Source organism: Silurus aristotelis, assembly GCF_946808225.1.
Source record: "Silurus aristotelis genome assembly, chromosome: 26".
NCBI classification, from domain to species: domain Eukaryota; kingdom Metazoa; phylum Chordata; class Actinopteri; order Siluriformes; family Siluridae; genus Silurus; species Silurus aristotelis.
In genome coordinates, this window is record NC_139599.1 from 16374243 (window position 1) to 16397121 (window position 22879).

Consider the following 22879-nt stretch of genomic DNA (forward strand, 5'->3'; position numbering starts at 1 on the left):
GTGTGTGTGTGTGTGTGTTGTGTTTTAAATCAACCAATACTAAATGGAATGCACTTTGCCTGTGCACTGTATTGGCCATTACAGTTCGGATGTTTGTAAACAGAACTGAAATATCGTCTCAGAGCGTGCATTTCCACTTCCTAATTTTGTCTTCTTTTTTTTCGGCTTGAGCAACAATTTGCACTTCTTTATTACTGCTTAACGTAATACCCCTTTCAACAACCCCTCTCATTCCTTCCACCTCTCATTCCCCGTGTCATGAAAAAGGAGTTTTACCAAAACCTTGACATCAGTCTTTCCAATATCGTGCTCATCATGAATGGAGAAATTTCCACATTCATCATAATCTCACTTTGGCGTAGAAACAAAACCTTTGTCATTGAATTGTTTCGAAGAAAACGCATCTTTCATGTAAATCGGTTTTGCTGAAAGTAAAAGGTGTCTTTATGTGTATTAATATATGAACCGATGCGATTCAACGGTTTGGTTTTCTACAATTTCTTTCTAATTATTTAAGGAAAATTTCAATCTTTTTTTTTTTTTTATCATTTACAATGATTACACAATATGGAGAAAAGTTGTGGAAACCTCACCATAAGATTTCTATGTGCCGCTTTTTTTTTGTTGTTGTTGTTTGGAGTTATAATCTCCACTCTTTTGGGAAGATGTTTCGCTAAATTTTGCATTAGATTCATTCAGCTATAAGGGTGTTAGTAAAGTTTGGTACTGATGTAGGTGAGGTGAGGAGGTTCCTGGGGTGCAGTCAGTGTGAAGAATTTATTCAAAAGGTGTTCAATAGAGTTTATTGGTCTATGGCAGGAGATCTTCCAACCCATGGAAAACAGATCTTCATGGAGCTGGCTTTGTGCAGGAGCAGGTTTGGGTCTCCTAATTAAAATATTTCCAAAGACGATCTATACAACTGTATATCTAAAACTTTGTGAGAACTGTACAGCTGGTGGGCGTAACCCAAATCCTGGCTGTCACTTCTTGGTGAACTGCGGTGAAGATAGTATGGGTAAGGCCTGTTTCCAAAATGCTTAATACACACAAAGAGTTTCTTCAACTCATCCCCGAAGCACCGGCTTTCCCAACTCCACTTTCGCTTCCTTCTTCTTCTTTCATTACCATGAAATCTGTGCATTTATTTCTCTCTCTAGAATCTGTCCCTCTTCCTGTATAACTGATTATAATGCAGGCTACTTTCCACTTCGTCTTGCTACGTCAGCCATGCTCTGGTCTTCCCCAACGTTCTTTTAGAGCTTATATGTATATATGTTTTTGCTTTTCTTTTAAGACTGCTCCTTTACTGTGAAACTCAACTGTCTTTCTCCACTGGGGCCATTTTTTATTATTTTTTTTTGCAGATTGTTCACAAGCATATAATTAGTTGGGAGGACATTAAATCGAATTATTGTTTAGATGTTTTTGCACTTCACTGGCACAAAATGTAATGTGCATTATATTGCATAGACATGCATCTGGTAATCACAAGCATTCTACAGGGAACTGGTGGGAAAGTCGTCCAATATCTGTAGATTAAAAAAGTTAATTCAGCACCTGACTATCAAACAAATGGTCCGAGATCCGAGCCCAGAGGTTTCCCACTAAACATTTCAGTGGACAAATGGACCACAAATAGAACACAATCTATATTGTAGCCGTCTGAGCACAAGGTTGGTACGTGCTCCTTTTTGAAAATCCCATTCCATATTTGCTCTTATAATAAGTTCCACTTTTCTAAAGAAATGTTCCACAAGATTTTGTGTGCAGATTCATTCAGCCACAAGAGTGTTAATAAAGTAAAAAAAAACAACAAAAAAAAACACCTCCAACCTCAATTGTCTGTGCATCTTATAAATTCTGGTGATTTTTTATTTATTTATTTACTTTTTCTTTTACATTATCATAATTCCCTACTTCATACTTACTCTTTTTAGTTTTTACTGTTGATTTGGTTATAATGTGCATATTTAGCATTTTTCTTTTAGATAATATAACAATCTACTTTATAGTCTATATTGCTTTAGTAGAAGGGAGAAATTATGTTTGTTTCCAGCTGGAAAAATGACATTTTATCCCTAATATTGTACAGAGCTGTCAGAAATGTTCATTATGTCAAATAGTGGGTCGTTGTGTCGGAGTAATTTCTGATAAAATTGTAATTTTAAACTTACTACTAGTTACAAGTTAGCATTTAAAAGTAATGAGAAAAACATTCTCAGTACATAATTATTGTGCGGCGTAGCCCCGCTAATGTATTTTAATGTTTCTAGTGCTATAAATGTATTCTGAAAGGTGGATGGAATATACATTTCCCAGGACCTCCAAATGTCTTGAAGCGGCCCTGATAGCAGGAGATCATTCACACACTTTTAACCCGTAGAAAGCAGATCTTCCTTAAAGCTGGCTTTGTGCACACGTGTCATGCATGATCAGGTTTGGGTCTCCTGGTTCTAAAGGCAAAATTTCATGCCACCACTTCTAGAGACGTCCTATACATCTGTGTGCCTCCAGCTTTGTGCTAAGAGTGTGTGAGGGAAGCACATATGGGTGAAAATGTTAGGTGTCCTGATACTTTTGTTCAAATTTTTTTCTGCACTAAATGTAGCACATGTGCACTTTGTGTTTTTGAGTTCTGTGTAGTTCTGTGTTTTTTTTAATTGGTGATGATGTTGTCATGCTAAAATAGACTAAAACATTTGCCACTATTGAATCATGTGACCCCCAGTCGGAATGTGCATTTCTTACTAACCATCGATATACAGTGGGTACGGAAAGTATTCAGACCCCCTTACATTTTTCACTCTTTGTTATATTGCAGCCATTTGCTAAAATCATTTAGGTTCATTCTTCCTCCTCATGAATGTACACACAGCTCCCCATACTGACAGAAAAACACAGAATTGTTGACATTGTTGCAGATTTATTAAAAAAGAAAAACTGAAATATCACATGGTCCTAAGTATTCAGACCCTTTGCTCAGTATTTAGTAGAAGCCCCCTTTTGATCTAATACAGCCAGGAGTCTTTTTGGGAAAGATGCAACAAGTCTTTTACACCTGGATTTGGGGATCCTCTGCCATTCCTCCTTGCAGGTCCTCTCCAGTTCTGTCAGGTTGGATGGTAAACGTTGGTGGACAGCCATTTTTAGGTCTCTCCAGAGATGCTCAATTGGGTTTAAGTCAGGGCTCTGGCTGGGCCATTCAAGAACAGTCACAGAGTTGTTGTGAAGCCACTCCTTCGTTATTTTAGCTGTGTGCTTAGGGTCATTGTCTTGTTGGAAGGTAAACCTTCGGCCCAGTCTGAGGTCCAGAGCACTCTGGAGAAGGTTCTTGTCCAGGATATCCCTGTACGCATTCATCTTTCCCTCGATTGCAACCAGCCGTCCTGTCCCTGCAGCTGAAAAACACCCCCACAGCATGATGCTGCCACCACCATGCTTCACTATTGGGACTGTATTGGACAGGTGATGAGCAGTGCCTGGTTTTCTCCACACATACCGCTTAGAATTAAGGCCAAAAAGTTCTATTTTGGTCTCATCAGACCAGAGAATCTTATTTCTCACCATCTTGGAGTCCTTCAGGTGTTTTTTTAGCAAACTCCATGCGGGCTTTCATGTGTCTTACACTGAGGAGAGGCTTCCGTCGGGCCACTCTGCCATAAAGCCCCGACTGGTGGAGGGCTGCAGTGATGGTTGACTTTCTACAACTTTCTCCCATCTCCTGACTGCATCTCTGGAGCTCAGCCACAGTGATCTTTGGGTTCTTATTTACCTCTCTAATCAAGGCTCCTCTCCCCTGATAGCTTAGTTTGGCTGGACGGCCAGCTCTAGGAAGGGTTCTGGTCGTCCCAAACGTCTTCTATTTGAGGATTATGGAGGCCACTGTGCTCTTAGGAACCTTAAGTGCAGCAGAAATCTTTTTGTAACCTTGGCCAGATCTGTGCCTTGCCACAGTTCTGTCTCTGAGCTCTTCAAGCAGTTCCTTTGACCTCATGATTCTCATTTGCTCTGACATGCATTGTGATCTGAAAGGTCTTATATAGACAGGTGTGTGGCTTTCCTAATCAAGTCCAATCAGTATAATCAAACACAGCTGGACTCAAATGAAGGTGTAGAACCATCTCAAGGATGATCAGAAGAAATGGAAAGCACCTGAGTTAAATATATGAGTGTCACAGCAAAGGGTCTGAATACTTAGGACCATGTGATATTTCAGTTTTTCTTTTTTAATAAATCTGCAACAATGTCAACAATTCTGTGTTTTTCTGTCAGTATGGGGAGCTGTGTGTACATTCATGAGGAAGAAGAATGAACTTAAATGATTTTAGCAAATGGCTGCAATATAACAAAGAGTGAAAAATTAAAGGGGGTCTGAATACTTTCTGTACTCACTGTAAATACACACACACACACACACACACACACACACACACACACACACACACACACACACACACACACACACACACACACACCAGGACAGGCTAGTGCACCTGAGATGCAGTGCAATAACAGGAGACTGGATAAAATACTACAAAAACAACACTACTTCTAGACCCTTGTGGCTCAATGAATCTCCACAAAATTTGGTGGAACATCTAACAAGAGTGGAGGTCATTAGAACAGAATGCGATTGGAAAAAATAATGTTATGGTCAGGTTTCAGAGCCACAATTCTGACCGTATTTTTTACTGACCATCGACATAAATTTTTGTTTGGAAACTTGCACAATGTGAGAGTATTTGGCAACCTCTGATTAGTTTTGAAGGGGTTTTGCAGGGTGGGATTTGCAGGTGAGGGCAGGGCTGGGGTACACCTGCGTCTGGATAAAACACTGCTCTGTGTAGATTCTTACAAACACCGAAATTCGATACCAAGAACGAGACGCGATTGAAGCTTCAGTCACCTCGCTTCACACTTTACCCGCTTTACACAGTTTTCGGTGTTTCTCCGAACAAAACCATGGGCCACTTTCTGTGGTGTGAGGTAATTTCTAGTTCCTTTTTGCCCCCCCAAAAAAAGGGTTTCTACTTCAAAGATTGAGGAAGTTGGTTGGCTATTAATCACAGTCTCATTTGTGACTAATTTCTACGGGACGAAGATGGTCAGAGTTTCGTTCGGATTCGCAGGATTATTTGATATAATGTGTACATCATAAACGGGAAATAAACAAACCCCCCCCCCCACACACACACACACACAATTCGTTCTCCATGCCTCTGCTTCCTTTTACTGAATTATTCTTTTGAAAATGACAGAAAACATGTCCCCAGCTGCTCTCCGGCTCTCTGTTGGAGCTGAGTCAAAAAACCCATGCGGCGAAGCTCAACAAACACGAACGTTCACCCGCATCCAGAATTTAGGCCGAACGAGGTCGCACAACCCGGTGCAAGAACATAACACGGCGCTAATCATCGAGAAACGATTGGGGAGATAATGCCTCCTCAGCATTTTTTGAATAGTGTCATACTGTCATACGAAAAATGATATCTGCTCATGCTCTTCTACGGTTCTCCATCCAACCTTCTAAGAGATCTAAAACCAGAAACAGTGTCTTTGCTTTGCTCGTGTCACCTGAAGACAATCAACCAGACCCCGATTGCTGACCACCATCCTTTTTTTTTTTTATCCATACATTTCTAGAACTTAGTCTCGATACACTGCAAAAACTCCTCATAGGCAAGACTTATTTCTAATTGTATTTCTAGCCATAAAAACCACATCTTATTTTAAAAATAAAATACTATGCACTAAAATTATTATGATTGTTTTAAGATTATTGATCTTTTTTGTTTAGTTTTTACTCAGTTAGTATTCCTTAATGTTAATTATTTCACCTGCAAATTCGGCTTAATGACCATCAGAGGCATCATTTGAGACCTTTTATTTCTGAAGACTTTATTTAAGCTTAAATAAGTTCCCAGTAAAAAATGCTCAATAATCACACTCAGGATTTGAACTTTTATGTACAACGTAAAAATCAACCTTTAATTTCCAACCTAATAACAAACAAAAGTACTTATGACTTTTTAGTTGTTTTGTAGTTTGATTTCAGTTTCTCAAGTTGAACATTTTCCAGTGTTCAATAATAAAAAAAAAATACATTCCAGAATGTTTTCTGTTGCAATAACTTTCGATATTTTGAGTAACGATTTTGTTTTTGCATCACAACTACGGTGTGTAACACGAGAATCCTCGTTGGGATAAATAATGTTGACAATATTCATGTATACGTGATTTTTGATTTTATTAGTAAAACTTGTCCGTAGTTTCATTTTAAGACCGAATTATATAATGATGACGAACCTTAAATTAAGTCATTTTCATGTTTAGTTGCGTTGGTTTAAAGATCTTTTCACACCCAAACTGTTTAAAAACGATAATTAACACGTGAGTTTTACGTTTATTTCCTGCTTGGCAGATTGTTTCACTTCTTTCTAGTCTGGATCTCCTTAAATCATGTTCGGTTTTTGTTAGAACGTCTATCAAAGCGAGCTGAAAAACTTTTTCAATAATAAGACTTTTATTTACACACCTGCATCATCGAGGGTTTCTTCAGATTGCTTTGCGGTAAAAGAACATCGCGTCACCTAATGTGAACCGACGTCCCGGCGCTCCGGGGTCAGAAGGTCCCCCGGCGAGTGAGCGAGAACCTCTAGGAGGCCTGGCCGGTTTGTTTTAATAACGCTTGTTTGTCTCTTGTGGCCATGCCGGACTCGTGGTTGTCCTGCTTGCATGACCAGCGGGAGATTGTGTAACGTCTATCGAGGAGGCAGCGAGGAGGGGGAGACGGACACCGTGTATAAATAGCACCACAACTGCACCTGCACTTGAGGAGAATCTGATGAAGAACAAAATGCATACCGTCGAGCTGTTCTGCGTGGCCTTCCTGTGCCTCTGCCCCATGGCCTGGGCCTCCTCCGGCCGCGAGCCGTGCCGTAAGTCTGCGTTCGCAATTTTTCCACAGTCTTTCCTTTTCTAGATGAAACAATTCCAATGAAACGGCATGATGTTTCTGATTTCTTCTGCAGGATCGCCTTCTAAGATCAGCGGCACGCTGTGTGTGGTATGTAAACACGATTATCTGAGCAGTTCTTAAACCTTTTCGTTTAAACTTGTGTGTCATGTGGGTGCAGAATTCTGATATCTGAACGATTCACTGTGTAGAACAGCAGCTCTGACGCTGGAATGAGTGACATTTACTGTAGTAACATTCTGAGGTTAAATCTGTAACTCTCACAAAGTCTCCTTTCACACTCGCGCAGAGCTCCACCAAGGACGATACGATCGCGTGGGGGGACTTCAAGTACGACTCCACCCATAAGCACCTCCACTTTGTGGAGGACAGCAGCAAGTCGAACAAAACCTCCCACCTGGATGTGCTCATCCACTTCGAGGAGGTAACGATGCAGATGTGCTTTCACACACCCACACACCACACACACACACACACACCACACACACACATCCACACACGCACCATACCCACCCACACACACATACCACACACATACACATGCACCACACACATACACATACACATACACACACCACACAGACCACACACACACACACACACACACACACACACACACACACACACACACACACACACACACCGGGACAGTATGTATACACATCCACATCCACACACACACACACACACACACACACACACACACACACACACACACACACACACACACACACACACACACACACCAGGACAGGCTAGTGCACCTGAGATGCAGTGCAATAAAAGGAGACTGGATAAAATACTACAAAAACAACACTACTTCTAGACCCTTGTGGCTCAATGAATCTCCACAAAGATGGAGGTGGAACATCTAACAAGAGTGGAGGTCATTAGAACAGAATGCGATTGGAAAAAATAATGTTATGGTCAGGTTTCAGAGCCACAATTCTGACCGTATTTTTTACTGACCATCGACATAATTTTTTGTTTGGAAACTTGCACAATGTGAGAGTATTTGGCAACCTCTGATTAGTTTTGAAGGGGTTTTGCAGGGTGGGATTTGCAGGTGAGGGCAGGGCTGGGGTACACCTGCGTCTGGATAAAACACTGCTCTGTGTAGATTCTTACAAACACCGAAATTCGATACCAAGAACGAGACGCGATTGAAGCTCCGTCACTTCGCTTCACACTTTACCCGCTTTACACAGTTTTCAGTGATTCTCCGAACAAAACCATGGGCCACTTTCTGTGGTGTGAGGTAATTTCCTCTTCTTCTTCTCCTCCTTCTTCATTGTCTATTTTTTTCCCCCCCAGATTTTTTGCTCATTTTTCATTGTGTATTTCTTCATTATTTTCTTTCTCTTGTTCTACTTACTCTCATTTTTTCTTTTCATTTCTTCTCGCTCGTTTCGTCTTCCCGCTCTTTTTTTCTTTCTTCTCCCTTTTTCTTTTCAGCATTCCACTTCTTCTTATTATTCTTTTTTCTCATTCAACTTCTTGTTCTTGTTGTCTTTGTTCTGTCACAGGATTTTTTTGTTGCTTGTAATTTTTTTGTTTGACTTGTTTATTCAGTATAACAACATTTGGGTTTATAAACAGTGCTACTTAAACAAAATGTTGATGATGTTGATGATGATGATGATGATGTTGATGAAGATGATGATGGTGATGATGTAACCCGCCCCTCCTTTATCTGGAATACGGCAGGGTGTGATGTACGAGCTGGACAGCAAGAACGAGAGCTGTAAGAAGGAATCCCTGCCGTCTCACGATCACCCGATGGAGGTCCCTGCCGACGCCAGTCACGTAAACGAGCTGTACATGGGAAGCCCTGATAAGTCCGAGCAGGGCCTCAGGGTGCGTTTGTGGTCCGTCAACATGTCCGACCACGACACACACCACCCACATGGTCAGTACACACACACACACACACACACACACACACACACACACACACACACACACACACACACACACACACACACACACACATAGTTCCTTCATTGCCTGGTAGACCTAAGTATGATGATGATGTTTATGATAATGGCCTTAAGTTTTACTTATAATGCTGATTTGTTTTTTCAGCCCACTATTCCATCATGACTACTTCCTGTGGCTGCCTCCCCATTTCCTGCACCTACCACAGTGAGAAGAATGACCTCATCATCAGGTATAAGTCAGTCTTTAAAAAAAAGCATACAAAATTGAGCCTAAAATGGAACAAATAATGGGGGGAACAAAAACGGTTGGTCTGAAAATGAAGCACATCCCGTAGACGTCTGTCTGCTCTGGTAATCATGTTCTCGTCATCAGGCTCCGCCCTCAGGTGTCGATCATAATCACGTAATGACTCAACACAATTCTATTGGGAAAGATTTTTGTAAACCCAAAATTTTATTATATATACTCAAGTGAATTTCCCTGTTTTCCCCCAAGTGGTGGCGCAGGAGTGTGTCAGAAATGTGCTTGTTTCATTCTTTCCCCTTTTCCACCTGCTTCAAAGTGTGATTCCAGATTATGGGTCCGATAAACACGCTACCTAAAACTCAAAAACGCTTTCTTCTCTCCCTTACTTTTACGCTATCTACGCTTCATGGACGCTTCATTTATCATTCGTGGTCTGATAAAAATCAAAAACCCAACAACAGCAACAACACATGCATATTTATTACCCAGCTGTTAGACAATTAGGGCCACTTACATGTCTGGAATCTTGGTACCTTCCATGTTACTCGGGGGAATTTTCATTTTCTGATCTCCCTCAGCCCTGGCGGTGTATCTAATCTCTTTCAGTCTCTCATAATAATATTTCTCTCTTTAGATTGCTATGTGATTCCATTATATCGCCCCAGTTCCCTTTCACTCTTATAATAACCATTCTTCTGAGAAGATGTTCCACTAGATTTATGTGGAGATTTGTGGAGATTTATTCAGACACAAGGTTTGTGTTAGTGATGTAGGTGAGGAAGTGAGGAGGCCTGGGGTGCAGTCAGTGTTTACATTCGTCTCAGAGGTTCACTCCATTCCGTCCTATGGAAAGCAGATCTTCAGAGAGCTGGCTTTGTGCCCAAATCTTATGCTGAAAAAGGTCTCCAAGTTCTCAAGGGAAAATTTCATGCTACTGCATCCAGGGACGTCCTGTACAGTTGTGTGCCTCTGACCTTTTGTGTCGATCCAAATTCTGTCAATATGTGATTGTTGGGAAATTACAGCGGTATAAAAATGTCTGTCTGTCTGTCTGTCTGTCTGTCTGTCTGTCTGTCTGTCTGTCTGTCTGTCTGTCTGTCTGTCTGTCTGGAACAAATTACTCCCTGATAACAATTTGTTACTCCCAAGTGTGTAAATATATTAAACGATTTTCTTTCTTCCTTTGTAGTTTCTTCAACGTACAGACGGAGGTGGACGACTTACAAGTGTTCAACCCTCCTGATTACTGCGACGGCGTGGCCACCGAGGACGCGTCCGACGACCACAGCTTCTTCGACCTGTTCCACGACTGAATGTTCAAATAAAAAACACCCGAATCAATCGACACGCAGGATTATGGCATGAATAATAATAATAATAATAAAAAAACAACAACACAAAAAAAACCTTCAAAAAACCTGTATCCACTTTCCTTTTTTCTCTCGTTCTTTCTCTCTTTTTCCTGAGCGAATCTGCTCTTCTGTAGTCTGATCAGTGTCTCTGTCCAGAGTGCTGTTTTCTCTTTTATTTTGTAACTGTTCCTTTTGTTTCTCATGAAGTCAATAAATGCTGAGTAATTCATACCGAGAGACTTCTTTCAAACCTTCAGCTCACACACTCGAGTCTCGTTTTCAAGCGTACAGGAACAATGTGTCGTAGAAACAAGAAAGTCTACAACATATGCATTATATGGAGAACATTTTGTGGACATCTCACCATACATCACATTCCCTAGTGAGTCCCTGTTATAATAAGATCTCTTCTGGGAGATGCTCCACTAGATTTTGGAGTGTGTTAGTTGAGATTGGTGTGAGATTCATTCAGCCACACGGGTGTTAATAACGTCAGGAACTGCACAAGTAACATCCAGTGCAAGATCTCAGCGCTGGATCAGGAGGAGCATCCTGATATCCTGATCCTCTTCATCCTTACTGACTGTAAATCCTGCTTTCCATCTGGAATCCTTGATTCCTTTCTTTCGCCATTATATACTCCCTTTCCTCCTCCACTTCTTTCATTTCTCCCTCCTTCCTTCCTTCCTTCCTTCCTTCCTTCCTTCCTTCCTTCCTTCCTTCCTTCCTTCCTCTTTCTCTTGTTTCTTTCCTTCATCACTTTTTTCCTTAGTTTCCCGCTCATTATCTTTCGTTTTTTCTCACCATACAATACAAAGCATTCCACATCCATTCCACATGGAGCACCAATTGGTTCCTATAATAACCTGGGAAGATGTTTATTTTTGTGGAGATTCATTCAGCCACAAGGGTGTTAGAACAGTCAGGTTCTGGTGTAGGTGAGAAGGTGAGAAGGTCCTGGGGTGCAGTCAGCGTTCACATTCATCCAAAAGGTGTTTGATAGGGTTTATAGCAGGAAACTCAAAATCTTCCTGTCTAACCCATGGAAAGCAGATCTTCATGGAGCACAGGGGAATTATCATGCTGGAACAGGTTTGGGTCTCCTCGTTCACGTGAAGGAAAAATGTTATGCTTCCACATCTGACATCTGAAGACTTCCTATAAAACTGTGTGCCTCCAATACATGAGAGAAGAAACACATATCAGGATCCATACTGTAGTTCTCCTGACAGGTGAGGTCGAGTCTCTCTCTCTCTCTCTCTCTCTCTCTCTCTCTCTCTCTCTCTCTCTCTCTCTCTCTCTCTCTGAGACAGAGAGGGTGTGTGTCCTGCAGCATGGCGATCGCTCACGTCGCTACAGAATACGTGTTTGCAGATTTTCTGCTGAAGGAACCCAATGAAGGGAAATACAGAGGCGTGCGTCTGGACCTGACTGCCGACAAACTCGTCACCTTCGTGGCGGTGGGACTTCCTCTGCTCCTCATCTCCCTCGCGTTCGCTCAGGAAGTGTCTGTGGGTGAGTGTGTGTGTGTGTGTGTGTGTGTGTGGTGTTTATTAACGTATTAACCAGAGTGCAGGAGATGTAATCAGAAGCAGTAAGTGGCTGGTGTTTTATTTCACAATGAGGTGTAGAAGATGCAGGGATGCATGACCGAGCACTTTTGCCTCAAACTGGACACACAATATAAAATCTGTAACACGAGCTGGACCATAACCACAGCCCAGGAACCGCTGCAGCTCAGACCCTGGCGTTCATTTGAGGCTTTTCTTACTATAAAACCCGACAGGAAGCCGCTGGATGCAGACAAAGAAGCGAAACCGCGTGTGCGCGCCGCCGCTTCTCCATCAGCCCACAGAGGGGATGCTGTGCGCGTGCACGAGTACAATCCAGTGCATGATCTCAGAGGTGCATCAGGAGGAGCATCATGAGGAGCATCCTGACTTCCTGATCCTCCTCATTCATACTGACTGTAGAGACGATCCTGCTTTCCACCTTCTTTCTTTCTTTCTTTCTTTCTTTCTTTCTTTCTTTCTTTCTTTCTTTCTTTCTTTCTTTCTTTCTTTCTTTCTTTCTTTCTTTCTTTCTTTCCTCTAGCTCTTCCTTCCTTCCTTCCTTCCTTCCTTCCTTCCTTCCTCCTTTTCTTTCTTTCTTTCTTTCTTTCTTTCTTTCTTTCTTTCTTTCTTTCTTTCTTTCTTTCTTTCTTTCTTTCTTTCTTTCTTTCTTTCTTTCATTCCTTGCTTCCATTCATCCATTCATTTCTTCCTTCCTGTGGTAACTCAGTGGAACGTTGGGGGTTCAATCCCCGTTATCGCCAAGTTGCCACTCTTGGGGCCCTTGAGCAAGGCCCTGAACCCTCTGTGCTCCAGTTTAGCTGTATCATGGCTGACCCTCTGCTCTGACCCAAGCTTTCTACATCACTTGGATATCCCTATTTCTTTATCTCTGTAAGTCTGTCTGTCCTTTGGTCTGCCCATCTGTCCATCAGCTGTACAGCATTTTGACTTTTCCGACATGCCCTCATGCCGCAGCTCTGTACTGAGTGTTGCAGGTAAATACACTAATAAACTTCTCCTCTCAGGTTCACAGATTAGCTGCTTCCCACCGACCGGCTTCAGCCTGCGCCAGGCCGCCTTCGTCGACTCCTTCTGCTGGGTTGTCACTGAAAGCCAGACTACAGAGGATGGCTCCCCCCTGTGGTTACATAAGGTAACGCACTGTCAAATCTCAAACACCAAGTATTATATTTAAATCCCCGAATGTCCTGACACATTACACTTTCTCTGCTCCCAGTTTTTTCCTTACATTCTGCTGCTGTTGGCCGTCCTGGTGTATGTTCCTGCTCTGTTCTGGCGCTTCACTGCTGCTCCTCAACTCTCCTCAGACCTCAGCTTCATTATGGAGGAGCTGGATCGCTGTTACAACAGGGCCATCCAGCACGCCAAGAACATTGCATCCAGCAAGCCTGAGGCCAACGACTCCCAAGAGGATTCCCATAGGTGAGCACACAACCCGAGAGATTCCAGGGATTATAGAGGGATTATAAACCATATGGCCTTTATAACACTGACTTTTTCGTCCACTCGTGCGCCATAGCGGAGATCTGAGCGCTTTAATGTGTTTGTTTATTATGTAAGAAAAAACGAGAGGCTCAGATTTTATTTTCAGAGAGTTGGAAGAAAAATTATTTCACCTGTGTTTTAGATCATAACCATAAAGTTCCTAGATTCTTTTCTTCCTAGTTTTGAGGAAGACCCTGAGAGGAAATAGGTTGAGCCTTCTAGGACTCCAGTGGAAACTGTATGAAAATACCTTCTGTGTGTGTGTGTGTGTGTGTGACGCAGCTTTCTGGAAGTGACAGAAGGCTGTTTTAAATACCCTCTGGTGGAACAATATCTAAGAACCAAGTGCTGGACACGGTCCATGGCATGGAAGTACCTGCTGTGTCGGGTTCTCACTCTGCTCACGCTGCTGCTGGCGTGCATCTACCTGCTCTACTACATCTGCCTGGTGTCTCTGAGCGACCAGTTTTCTTGCTACTTACAAACCAGTAGGTCTGACCTTCTTTGACCTTTAACGGTTGCCGGTTATGTGCATCTCCATATCTCCGATGCGATAGGATACGATCCCCCCACCCCCCCATTACAGACAGCAAATCACTTTACTGCCTCCTGGCATTTGTGAACTGCATTCGTTGCTAAAAAAAAAAGAAATAAAACCAGACGTTCATTTTCTGTTGTGTCTCCAGGAAGTCACAGCTCTACCTCTGCCATGTTAATCTGTACTCTAGGAACATTAGAGAGTGGTGCTGAGAGAACGCGCTTGAGAAACAGTTCAGCGAGGAGAAATCAATCTATGTATTAAATGTTGGTCACATACGATTGGTCACTTTCTAAATAATAAAAGTATCTGTAAGGCGAATCGTTGAATCTTTAACATGCACTACTCCAGGTGTGGTCCTGAATCAGAGCGCGCTCCCGCCGGTGCAGTGTAAGCTGGTGGCCGTGGGTGTATTCCGCCTGCTCAGCTGCATCAACGTCGTGGTGTACCTGCTGCTCATTCCCGTGGTGATCGCTGCAGCGCTCCGTCCTGCACGGCCGAGCCACCAAAACCAGCTGCTTCACCCCTACAGGCTGCTCCCGGCCTTCAGCAGCTTCCAGGGGCTGCACGAACACTCTCGGCGTTACGACGACCTCAGCATCTACCTGCTGTTCCTGGAGGAGAACCTGAGCGAGCTGAAGAGTTACAAATGCCTGCAGGTGCGTTCCTTAATAACACAAACCATCCAGGACTATAGGTAATGTCAGAATGAATATTCTCCACTCACGGCCGCGGTGTTTCGTGCAGGTCTTAGAGCTGCTGAAAGACAACGAGAATGAAAAGCTCGACACCATGTGCATCCTGAGGACTCTCGGGCAAGTCAGGACCGATTTGGTGGACAGGAGGTTATCGTCCGAGGTGGATGGCGGCGATCAGTCGGCTCACAGTAAGGAGGGCGCAGAGGTGCCACAGATTAAGGGTAAGAATATGAAGACCAGAGCAGGGGTGGACTGAACTCTTGATTTTGATTGGTCAGAACGTTTGATAACGGTGCCGCAGGATGTTCTGGGGAAGTTCCTCCACAGTTTGTGTATAAACTGATACAGTATGCAAATGTTTTATCATAAAAACATTACATTAACAGTGTGTGACTTTTTTTTCCCAGATGTTTCTGCCGTACTGATACAGGATGGCCAACAGAGGGAATCCAGCTGCAGCTGTGAAAAGGATGTGAGACAGAGAAATGTCTGAGAGAGAGTGAATGAGTGAACGAGTAAACGAATGAATGAAAATGTGCCCTGAATGTATGCAGGAGCCTTCAGTATCTACTGTTCATTGCAATCTGGGTGTCTGTTTGAGAGACAGACAGATATCAAGAGAGAAAGAGAGCGAATGAATCCACGAACGAATGAACGAACGAATGATTGAACGAATGAATGAATGAATGTTATGCACCTTGCACATTTATATTTCAGTTTTGTTTTTCATAGAAAAGAGCGAATGTATACAGGAGCCTTCAGTATATACTCATGTTTCACTGTTTGTGTGTGTGTGTGTGTGTGTGTGTGTGTGTGTGTGTGTGTGTGTGTGTGTGTGTGTGTGTGTGTGTGTGTGTGTGTGTGTGTGTGTGAATGCATGAGTGAATTAATTCATGTTAACCAACTTGTGTATTTTCCAAAAAACAAGCAAATGTTTGGATGAGTCTTCAGTATATACTTATTTGTTACTGTTTGGGTGTGAGAGAGAGAGAGAGAGAGAGAGAGAGAGAGAGAGAGAGAGAGAGAGAGAGAGAGAAAGAGAGAGAGAGAGAGAGAAATAGAGAAATAGAGAGAGAGAGAGAGAGAGAGAGAGAGAGAGAGAGAGAGAGAGAGAGAGAGAGAGAGAGAAATAGAGAGAGAGAGAGAGAGAGAGAGAGAGAGAGGAGAGAGAGAGAGAGAGAGAGAAATAGAGAGAAAAAGAGAGAGAGAGAGAGAGAGAGAGAGAGAGAGAGAGAGAGAGAGAGAGAGAGAGAGAGAGAGAGAGAAAGAAATAGAGACAGAAAGAGAGAGAGAGAGAGAGAGAGAGAGAGAGAGAAATAGAGACAGAAAGAGAGAGAGAGAGAGAGAGAGAGAGAGAGAGAGAGAGAGAGAGAGAGAAGAGAGAGAGAGAGAGAGAGAAAGAGAGAGAGAGAATGAATGAATGAATGAATGAACGGAAGTGTGCCCATGTTTTACACTTTTCGCTATAGAAAGGAGTGAATGTATGCATGAGTCTTCAGTATATACTCATTTATTGCAGCTTGGGTGTGTGAGAAAGTGACAGAGAGAGAAAGAGAGCGAATAAATGAACGAAAGAGTAAAAGAGATACAGAGAGAGAGAGAGTCTAGCCCACCTTTTTCCTGTACAGAAGTGTGGATGTTCTGAGCTGAATGATCCTGTTTAATAAAGCATGAGGGGGTCAGTGTTCAGATTGGAAGCAGTACAGAGACTCTGTATACTACAGATTACTGCATGATGATCATCATGAAATATTCAGTGCATTTACATTAACCCTTGAGTTCATGACCTGTGTGTGTGTGTGTGTGTGTGTGTGTGTGTGTGTGTGTGTGTGTGTGTGTGTGTGTGTGTGTGTGTGTTAGACACCATTACAGAAACCTTCAGTATGAACACTAACACTCATCACATGACTCCAAGTCTAAGGGCAACACAAGTATTTGTTACTGTATTATTGTATTGTATCTTCATAGTAACCAGGATTTAGTTACACACACACACACACACACACACACACACACACACACACACACACACACACACACACACACACACACACACACACACACGTTTCTGTTATTTATAATCAGAATGCTGCACGTCAGCTGTTTTAACACACAAACACCTTTTGATATTTTCACCAATGGATTGTTTTTTGTTAACAGTGTTTTTAGATCGAAAATATTATTTGGATGATTTGAATTTTTCCTCCTGTATTTCTTTTCAGCACTGTTTATTTTTTAACACTTTTTTAATAAATTTTACTTTACAATTTTTGTTGTGTTTATTACAATGATGATTATTATTTGTTTGTTTATTATATTATTTATTCATAGGTTTTTTTTTTACTGTTTTATAACATTTTATTATTTGTATTTACATTTAAATTATAGATTTTTGATTATTTGTAATTTGTTATTTTGGTTATTTTACTGCAATGTAAATAAACGTGTTTATACTGCGTCCCTTTTGACTTTTGTCTTCAGTGTCAGAGGCTTTTAATAGTGTGAGGTCAAACATCTTCTCACTGTCAATCCAGTTCAGTTTAACTCAATTAACTCAATCCAGTTCAGTTTAACTCAATTAACTCAATCCAGTTCAGTTTAACTCAATTAACTCAATCCAGTTCAGTTCAATTTAATCCAGTTCAGTTCAGTTTAACTCAATTAACTCAATCCAGTTCAGTTTAACTCAATTAACTCAATCCAGTTCAGTTCAATTTAATCCAGTTCAGTTCAGTTTAACTCAATTAACTTAATTCGGTTCTTTTGAACTCAGTTTGGTTCAATTGAACTAAATTCAGTTTGAATTATTTTTAATTCAGTTCAGTTCAACTCAATTCAGTTCAATTAAATTTATCTTAGATCAGCTGTGTTCATTTCAATTAAGTTTTATGCAGTTAAATACCATTTAATTGAATGTAAACCAGTTCAGTTTGATTTGATTTGATTCAGTTTGATTAAACTACAATTTAAATTCAGCTCAGTATAATTCAATTAAACTATTAAATATATTAATTTAGCTGCAATACTAAAGAGATTTAATAACCTTGTGCTGTGACTTTCACCATTTCAACACAATATAAACAAACAACAAAACCTAAATAACGGAGAGCGCCTCACTGTGTCTGGTGGATCCAACCTGAATGTTTTTGATGAATTTAGAGTAGAATTGTAGCAGTAATATATGTATTGTAGGTATAATGTCTCGCCAGGAGATAAAGAATATCTAAAGTTGACGTTTTGGCCCTTGGGCTGAGAGCAGGAAACACTCTGACACGCATACTCGTGCCACTGAAGCTCATTAACGCTTTGCCTCTTCTCTGCATCAGGAAAAAAACACCTTCACAAATGATCTCCGCCAGCTGTCACCTTCTGGTGACCTCTAATGCAAACACCTTGCATAATAATCAGTGTTTAAACAAATCAGTAATTTATTTCTATAAAAAAAAAACAATTGGTGCACTTTTTTGGATCCAGACTTCCAGCATTCCGTCCTCATTTTTTTCATTCTTAAAATTTTTCACTTACAATTTTTTGACTCTCAAACTGATTTCAGACAAAGTTCTCATCTGAAAGTTTAAACCGTTTGCGCAAGTCTGATCATGCGTAAAAACTGAATTAGCTAGAACAAACGCAGCTAATGTGGCGTGCGTGATTGGACAGCCACTTAGCAGCGTTACGGGCTGCGTGTTTTTTTCCGCTGACACGGACAAATCCAACCTGCTCGGGTATAAAGGTGAAGGAGAATCGCTGCTCGTCCTCAAGCGTCCCTCATCCCTCTCAGCATCTCTGACCATCTTCGTAGGGCGTCTCGTCCAGCTAATAACAAAGGTAAGAATTTCTAAAATTCTCTGTATTGCTTTATATGATTGTTTTTCGGTGGTTGTGGAGCTCAAATATCAGCATCCTCTTATACTTTTGGATAATATTGAATAAGTCGACATCTAAGTATCTTGCTGTTAGAATAACATCCACTCTTCTGGAAAGATGTTCCACTAGATTTTACGGAGATCCGGCTTCTTCAGCTGCAAGGGTGTTAGTAAAGTCAGGTTGTGATGTAGGTGAGGTGAAGAGACCTGGGGTCCAGTCAGAATTCACATTTATGCTAGTAGGGTTTAAAAGCTCTAGAGCAAAAGATCTTCCACTCCAACCCATGTAAAGCAGATCTCCATGGAGATGGCTTTGTGCATTGTTATGCAGGAACAGTTTTGGGTCTCTGAGTTCAAGGTTCTTATCACTTCATTCTTGATTGTTTTCCTTTAACATCATGTCTTGCCTGTTACCAAACATTACTTCCATTGTAACCGCTTTGTTCCTTCCACCCCCTGTTTATCTGCCAGATAATGGCTCTTTTACTGCAGGCTGGTTCTCTAATGTTCCTGCTGGCGTTCTACAGTTCCACGGTAGCTGATGCAGCAGCACCTCAACACCTGTGTGGTTCTCACCTGGTCGACGCCCTGTACCTGGTCTGTGGCCCCAACGGCTTCTTCTATAACCCTAAAAGAGAAGTGGATCCTCTGCTGGGTAACGAAAAATAGCAACATTTGATTTTTACAAATTTATGATTGTAACTTTGACACTAGAAAATAATTTGGACTTGTATCAAAATGCTCGTCTGACAGAGGAGAATCACTTCCCACAAGCTGCTCACGTTTCCTATCGCAAATTTGCTATGTAATATATTTCATATATTTTTTCCTCTTCCTTCACTCCCAGGGTTTCTCCCGGCTAGATCCGCCACCGAGGGCGAGACGGCCGAATACCCGTATAAAGACTACAACGAGCTGATGGTGAAAAGAGGCATCGTGGAGCTGTGCTGCCACAAACCCTGCAGCTTACACGACCTGCAAAACTACTGCAATTAAATCGCCAACCACCGTAGTCTGTCCGGTCACCATCCCCCGCCCCCTCACCTGCTGCAAATGAGACAAGGGCCTACTCGATTTTGGGTTTTGTGTTTTGTTTTTCCTAGAAAATAAATGGTACATCAAATGAATCTTAACTGCATTGCGCTTTTTCTTCTTCTTCTTCAGTCTGATATCGAACCAAACATGTTATCAGGCTTCAATCCCCAATTAACTCCAGAACTCAAATTGTGCTTATTTTATTGGAAAAATTTGGCAGAGTTCTTTTAAGAATAAAGGCCCTGATTCTAAAAGGCTACATTTTGATGATTCCCCAAAACAACTACTGCACACACTCAAAGAAATATATAAATGTAGCTTAATATGCATAACCTCAAGCTTTCACATGATTGACTGGTGGTCTACAGCAACCCATACAAGCGTCTGGTTAAAAAGTAGTGCAATTTGGAACACTGATTGGAAAAGGAATTAAGGAACATTTGAACATAAACAGGACGTCTGATCAGTCTATACTTTTATTCACCATCAGCTTCTATTGAACCCATTATTCATTCAGACACTGGAATATTATTTCCCCTTATTTTAATGTGGTACTGAGGTAACACACATATTAAAGATTGAGTGCTGCTCCATACAGACTCTCCACTGCTGTCCCACAAGGTTCAATGCTGGTATAACACTCCTGAGTTAAAATATGGGCCTCGCATTTCCTTTATATTACACTCAATAGTTCAGATGTACACTCAGATCTCAGAGGTGGGGTGTTATAGACCAAAAGTAAGTGCACCTCCGTGTTCTCAGTTTTATAGAATGTGTTATAGCGGTGAAGACAAACACAGGGCAGCACTTACTTGCATTCTATGACACTCCAGAGCTGAGATCTGAGAATCATGTTTCCTGGATATTGCACTTAATAGCTCAGACACACAAGTGCACATATATCAAATGTGAAACATGACAGGACAAAAGTAAGTGCACTGCTGTGTTGGTCTTCACCTCCAGAATGTGGAATTCGTGGAATTCTGCGTTAAATGCCAAATCTGCCACAGAAATGTTTGATGTGAGGATGCTGCAACATTTGAGGTGTTTTGAGTGGCCTCAAAAGCGGAAGAACGTCGCCGGATGATGACGAAAGATTAGGAGGACCTTCAACAAGCTCAACCACTGAAAATACCGAACCCATTCTACAGCTTATGTATGATGATAGTGAAAGAACAATCCACATGATCTCACTTCCACACCCACCCTACTCGCCTGATTTGGCTACTTTGGACTTTACAGTCTTCCAAAGATGAAGATCCACCTTGCAATTTTGACACGATTGCAGAGATTCAGTGCAAATCGCAGAAGATGCTTGACACATTTTAAAAAGAAGATTCCTGGACATATCCCAGAAGAACGCTTTTTTCAACGTGGTAGTGTGTAAATATAGATAAATTAAGTACTATCTTGTAAACAGAGCGAGTCTCAGAACTTTTTGATACCACTTTATATCATTTCTGAATTCATTTTAGATGCAGTGACTGCATTAAATAGCTCATTCAGTTGTTCTATTCACTTGCAGTGTGAGATCTAGAGAACAAGACCCCAGAAAAGACCCAGAATATTTAGGCTTGTGAATGAGTTATACAGGAACAAAAGCTTGTCTCGTTATGATTTACTGTACAGAAGCAGGTCTTAGAAAGGAGGAATTGATTGAGAATGGAAAAACCATGATCTAAAAATCTTACCAGGTCTGTAACTGGGTTGAGTGACGGCCATTTTTACAATGTTTTTTATTCCACCTCTTTTTCAGATCTACATTGCAAAAGTAAAACAGATTTCATTTACAAAATATTTTAGTGTCATGTTGTACAGGCGTCACAACCAGGAAAAAAACTAAACAATTTCAGCAGGACCAGACAAAACTAAAAAACAATAACAGGTCAAGCAGGATTAAGGAATGAGGAAGACAGTATGATTTTACACCAAAATTGTAACGCAACATGAAGCAGATGGAATCACCCAGTGAAGTAAAAAGACAATATTATTGTTACCTTCAATGCAATGAGCATGTAAAACCCTCATATAATAAATGTCATGTAATAGAAGGGAAGTGGGTGCAAAAACATTATGTATGCAAAACCTACAGAACAATGACTAAGAACAAAAGTGCTGAAAGAAAAACAGAGCGACTCGAACAGAATCCAGAATGTTACGCTGATTATTGCTGTACTGAACAAACTGCTGGGCAGAAGTCCACTGCTGGTGCAACCAATATACAACTACTTAAGGATCAGTCTAAAAATGCTGGAAAAAAAATTTCAGTCCAGCTGTATGGCTTGTTTTTGTCAATAATGAGTGTCAATGTTTTTTCTCAGAAAATATCACAGCAAGGTATTTTTTTTTTGTATTTTTCATTTTTTCAGCTGTGACCTACCCAAAGAACACACCAGATAAAAGCAACAAATTCTGTGCAATCTAGAATTCAACGTTCCTGCTGAAAATGCAGTGGAGCTTTATGCAAAACCAACCCTAACTTTTACAAGCACAATTACGAACAGCAGGCTTTGAGGTAAAAAGAAAAAAAAAAAAAGTTCAGACTTATGAATCACACAATGATCAGCAGAACGGATGATTCCTACCTTACGCTTTTGCTGTTGTTGAGGAAATAACAGAGAAGCAGTTCAACAAACTCTGCTTTCATTTCCAGAGATTTTTTTAACCTCTACGCAGGTAAACGCCCACAAGAATGTAAAGACGCTGTGCAACCCAAGTGTCATTATTTGAAATGCAATTTTCTAGAATGTCTAATCTCCTAGCATTATCCCGAGTGGATGGTCAGTGGATAAAATGTTCTGATTGGAAGGTTGTGAGTTTAAATCCTAGAAGAACCAAGCTGTGTCTTCACTGCTGTGTCTTCCCTGAGCAAGGCTTTCAACCCTCAACCGCTAAGTTGTAGAAATATGAAATATTTTGGATGTCGTAATGAATTGTTGTCTTTCTTCATAATTATGTACCTTGGACATCCATCCTACAACAGATTGTTTTTTGGAACGCTTTAAGTAACATAACAATGGCATTGACCATGTAAACATCTCTTCATTATACCCATCGATACCCGCTACAAAGTCTTAGGCATTCAAATGAAGTTCCCAGAAACGAGCCACAAATAGTATTTACATCCAGTAAGACTATATACTTTGTAGTAACTATTAAATATTT

At 41.2% G+C, this 22879-nt stretch overlaps 3 protein-coding genes and 1 long non-coding RNA gene across 5 annotated transcripts; all 4 read left to right on the forward strand.

The window, feature by feature from the left end:
- Positions 1–703: 703 nt before the first annotated feature.
- On the forward strand, positions 704–5166 carry LOC310720376. Its single transcript, XR_014531722.1, has 3 exons — positions 704–1018; positions 4940–4989; positions 5105–5166. It is a non-coding gene; the product is annotated as an uncharacterized lncRNA (long non-coding RNA).
- A 1651-nt stretch (positions 5167–6817) lies between these two features.
- Positions 6818–10747, forward strand: epd (ependymin). Its single transcript, XM_083530885.1, has 6 exons — positions 6818–6941; positions 7035–7069; positions 7269–7403; positions 8687–8888; positions 9065–9149; positions 10356–10747. The coding sequence occupies exons 1-6, from the start codon at positions 6848–6850 to the stop codon at positions 10477–10479; spliced, it is 675 nt and encodes a 224-aa protein (XP_083387011.1). The 5' UTR covers positions 6818–6847; the 3' UTR covers positions 10480–10747.
- Positions 10748–11773: 1026 nt separating this feature from the next.
- Positions 11774–17139, forward strand: panx1b (pannexin 1b). 2 transcript variants are annotated; one of them, XR_014531708.1, is made up of 8 exons: positions 11774–12033; positions 13097–13224; positions 13309–13514; positions 13860–14065; positions 14467–14774; positions 14863–15034; positions 15221–15443; positions 16405–17139. XR_014531708.1 is itself a non-coding variant. In XM_083530847.1 (7 exons), the coding sequence occupies exons 1-7, from the start codon at positions 11853–11855 to the stop codon at positions 15304–15306; spliced, it is 1287 nt and encodes a 428-aa protein (XP_083386973.1). In that variant the 5' UTR covers positions 11774–11852; the 3' UTR covers positions 15307–15684. The 2 variants fall into 2 exon arrangements, 1 of the variants encoding a protein (XP_083386973.1); XM_083530847.1 differs by lacking the exon at positions 16405–17139 and having other exon boundaries at positions 15221–15684.
- Positions 17140–18542: 1403 nt separating this feature from the next.
- On the forward strand, positions 18543–19806 carry ins (preproinsulin). Its single transcript, XM_083530896.1, has 3 exons — positions 18543–18641; positions 19151–19334; positions 19527–19806. The coding sequence occupies exons 2-3, from the start codon at positions 19154–19156 to the stop codon at positions 19673–19675; spliced, it is 330 nt and encodes a 109-aa protein (XP_083387022.1). The 5' UTR covers positions 18543–18641; positions 19151–19153; the 3' UTR covers positions 19676–19806.
- Positions 19807–22879: the final 3073 nt, after the last annotated feature.

Coding starts and splice junctions, on each gene's coding strand:
- epd (XM_083530885.1), top strand. CDS start 6,848: ATGAAGAACAAAATGCATACCGTCGAGCTGTTCTGCGTGGCCTTCCTG. Junction 7,404..8,686: donor TGCTCATCCACTTCGAGGAG/GTAACGATGCAG, acceptor GGAATACGGCAG/GGTGTGATGTACGAGCTGGA. Junction 9,150..10,355: donor AAGAATGACCTCATCATCAG/GTATAAGTCAGT, acceptor CTTCCTTTGTAG/TTTCTTCAACGTACAGACGG.
- panx1b (XM_083530847.1), top strand. CDS start 11,853: ATGGCGATCGCTCACGTCGCTACAGAATACGTGTTTGCAGATTTTCTG. Junction 12,034..13,096: donor CGCTCAGGAAGTGTCTGTGG/GTGAGTGTGTGT, acceptor TTCTCCTCTCAG/GTTCACAGATTAGCTGCTTC. Junction 14,066..14,466: donor TTCTTGCTACTTACAAACCA/GTAGGTCTGACC, acceptor GCACTACTCCAG/GTGTGGTCCTGAATCAGAGC.
- ins (XM_083530896.1), top strand. CDS start 19,154: ATGGCTCTTTTACTGCAGGCTGGTTCTCTAATGTTCCTGCTGGCGTTC. Junction 19,335..19,526: donor AGAAGTGGATCCTCTGCTGG/GTAACGAAAAAT, acceptor CTTCACTCCCAG/GGTTTCTCCCGGCTAGATCC.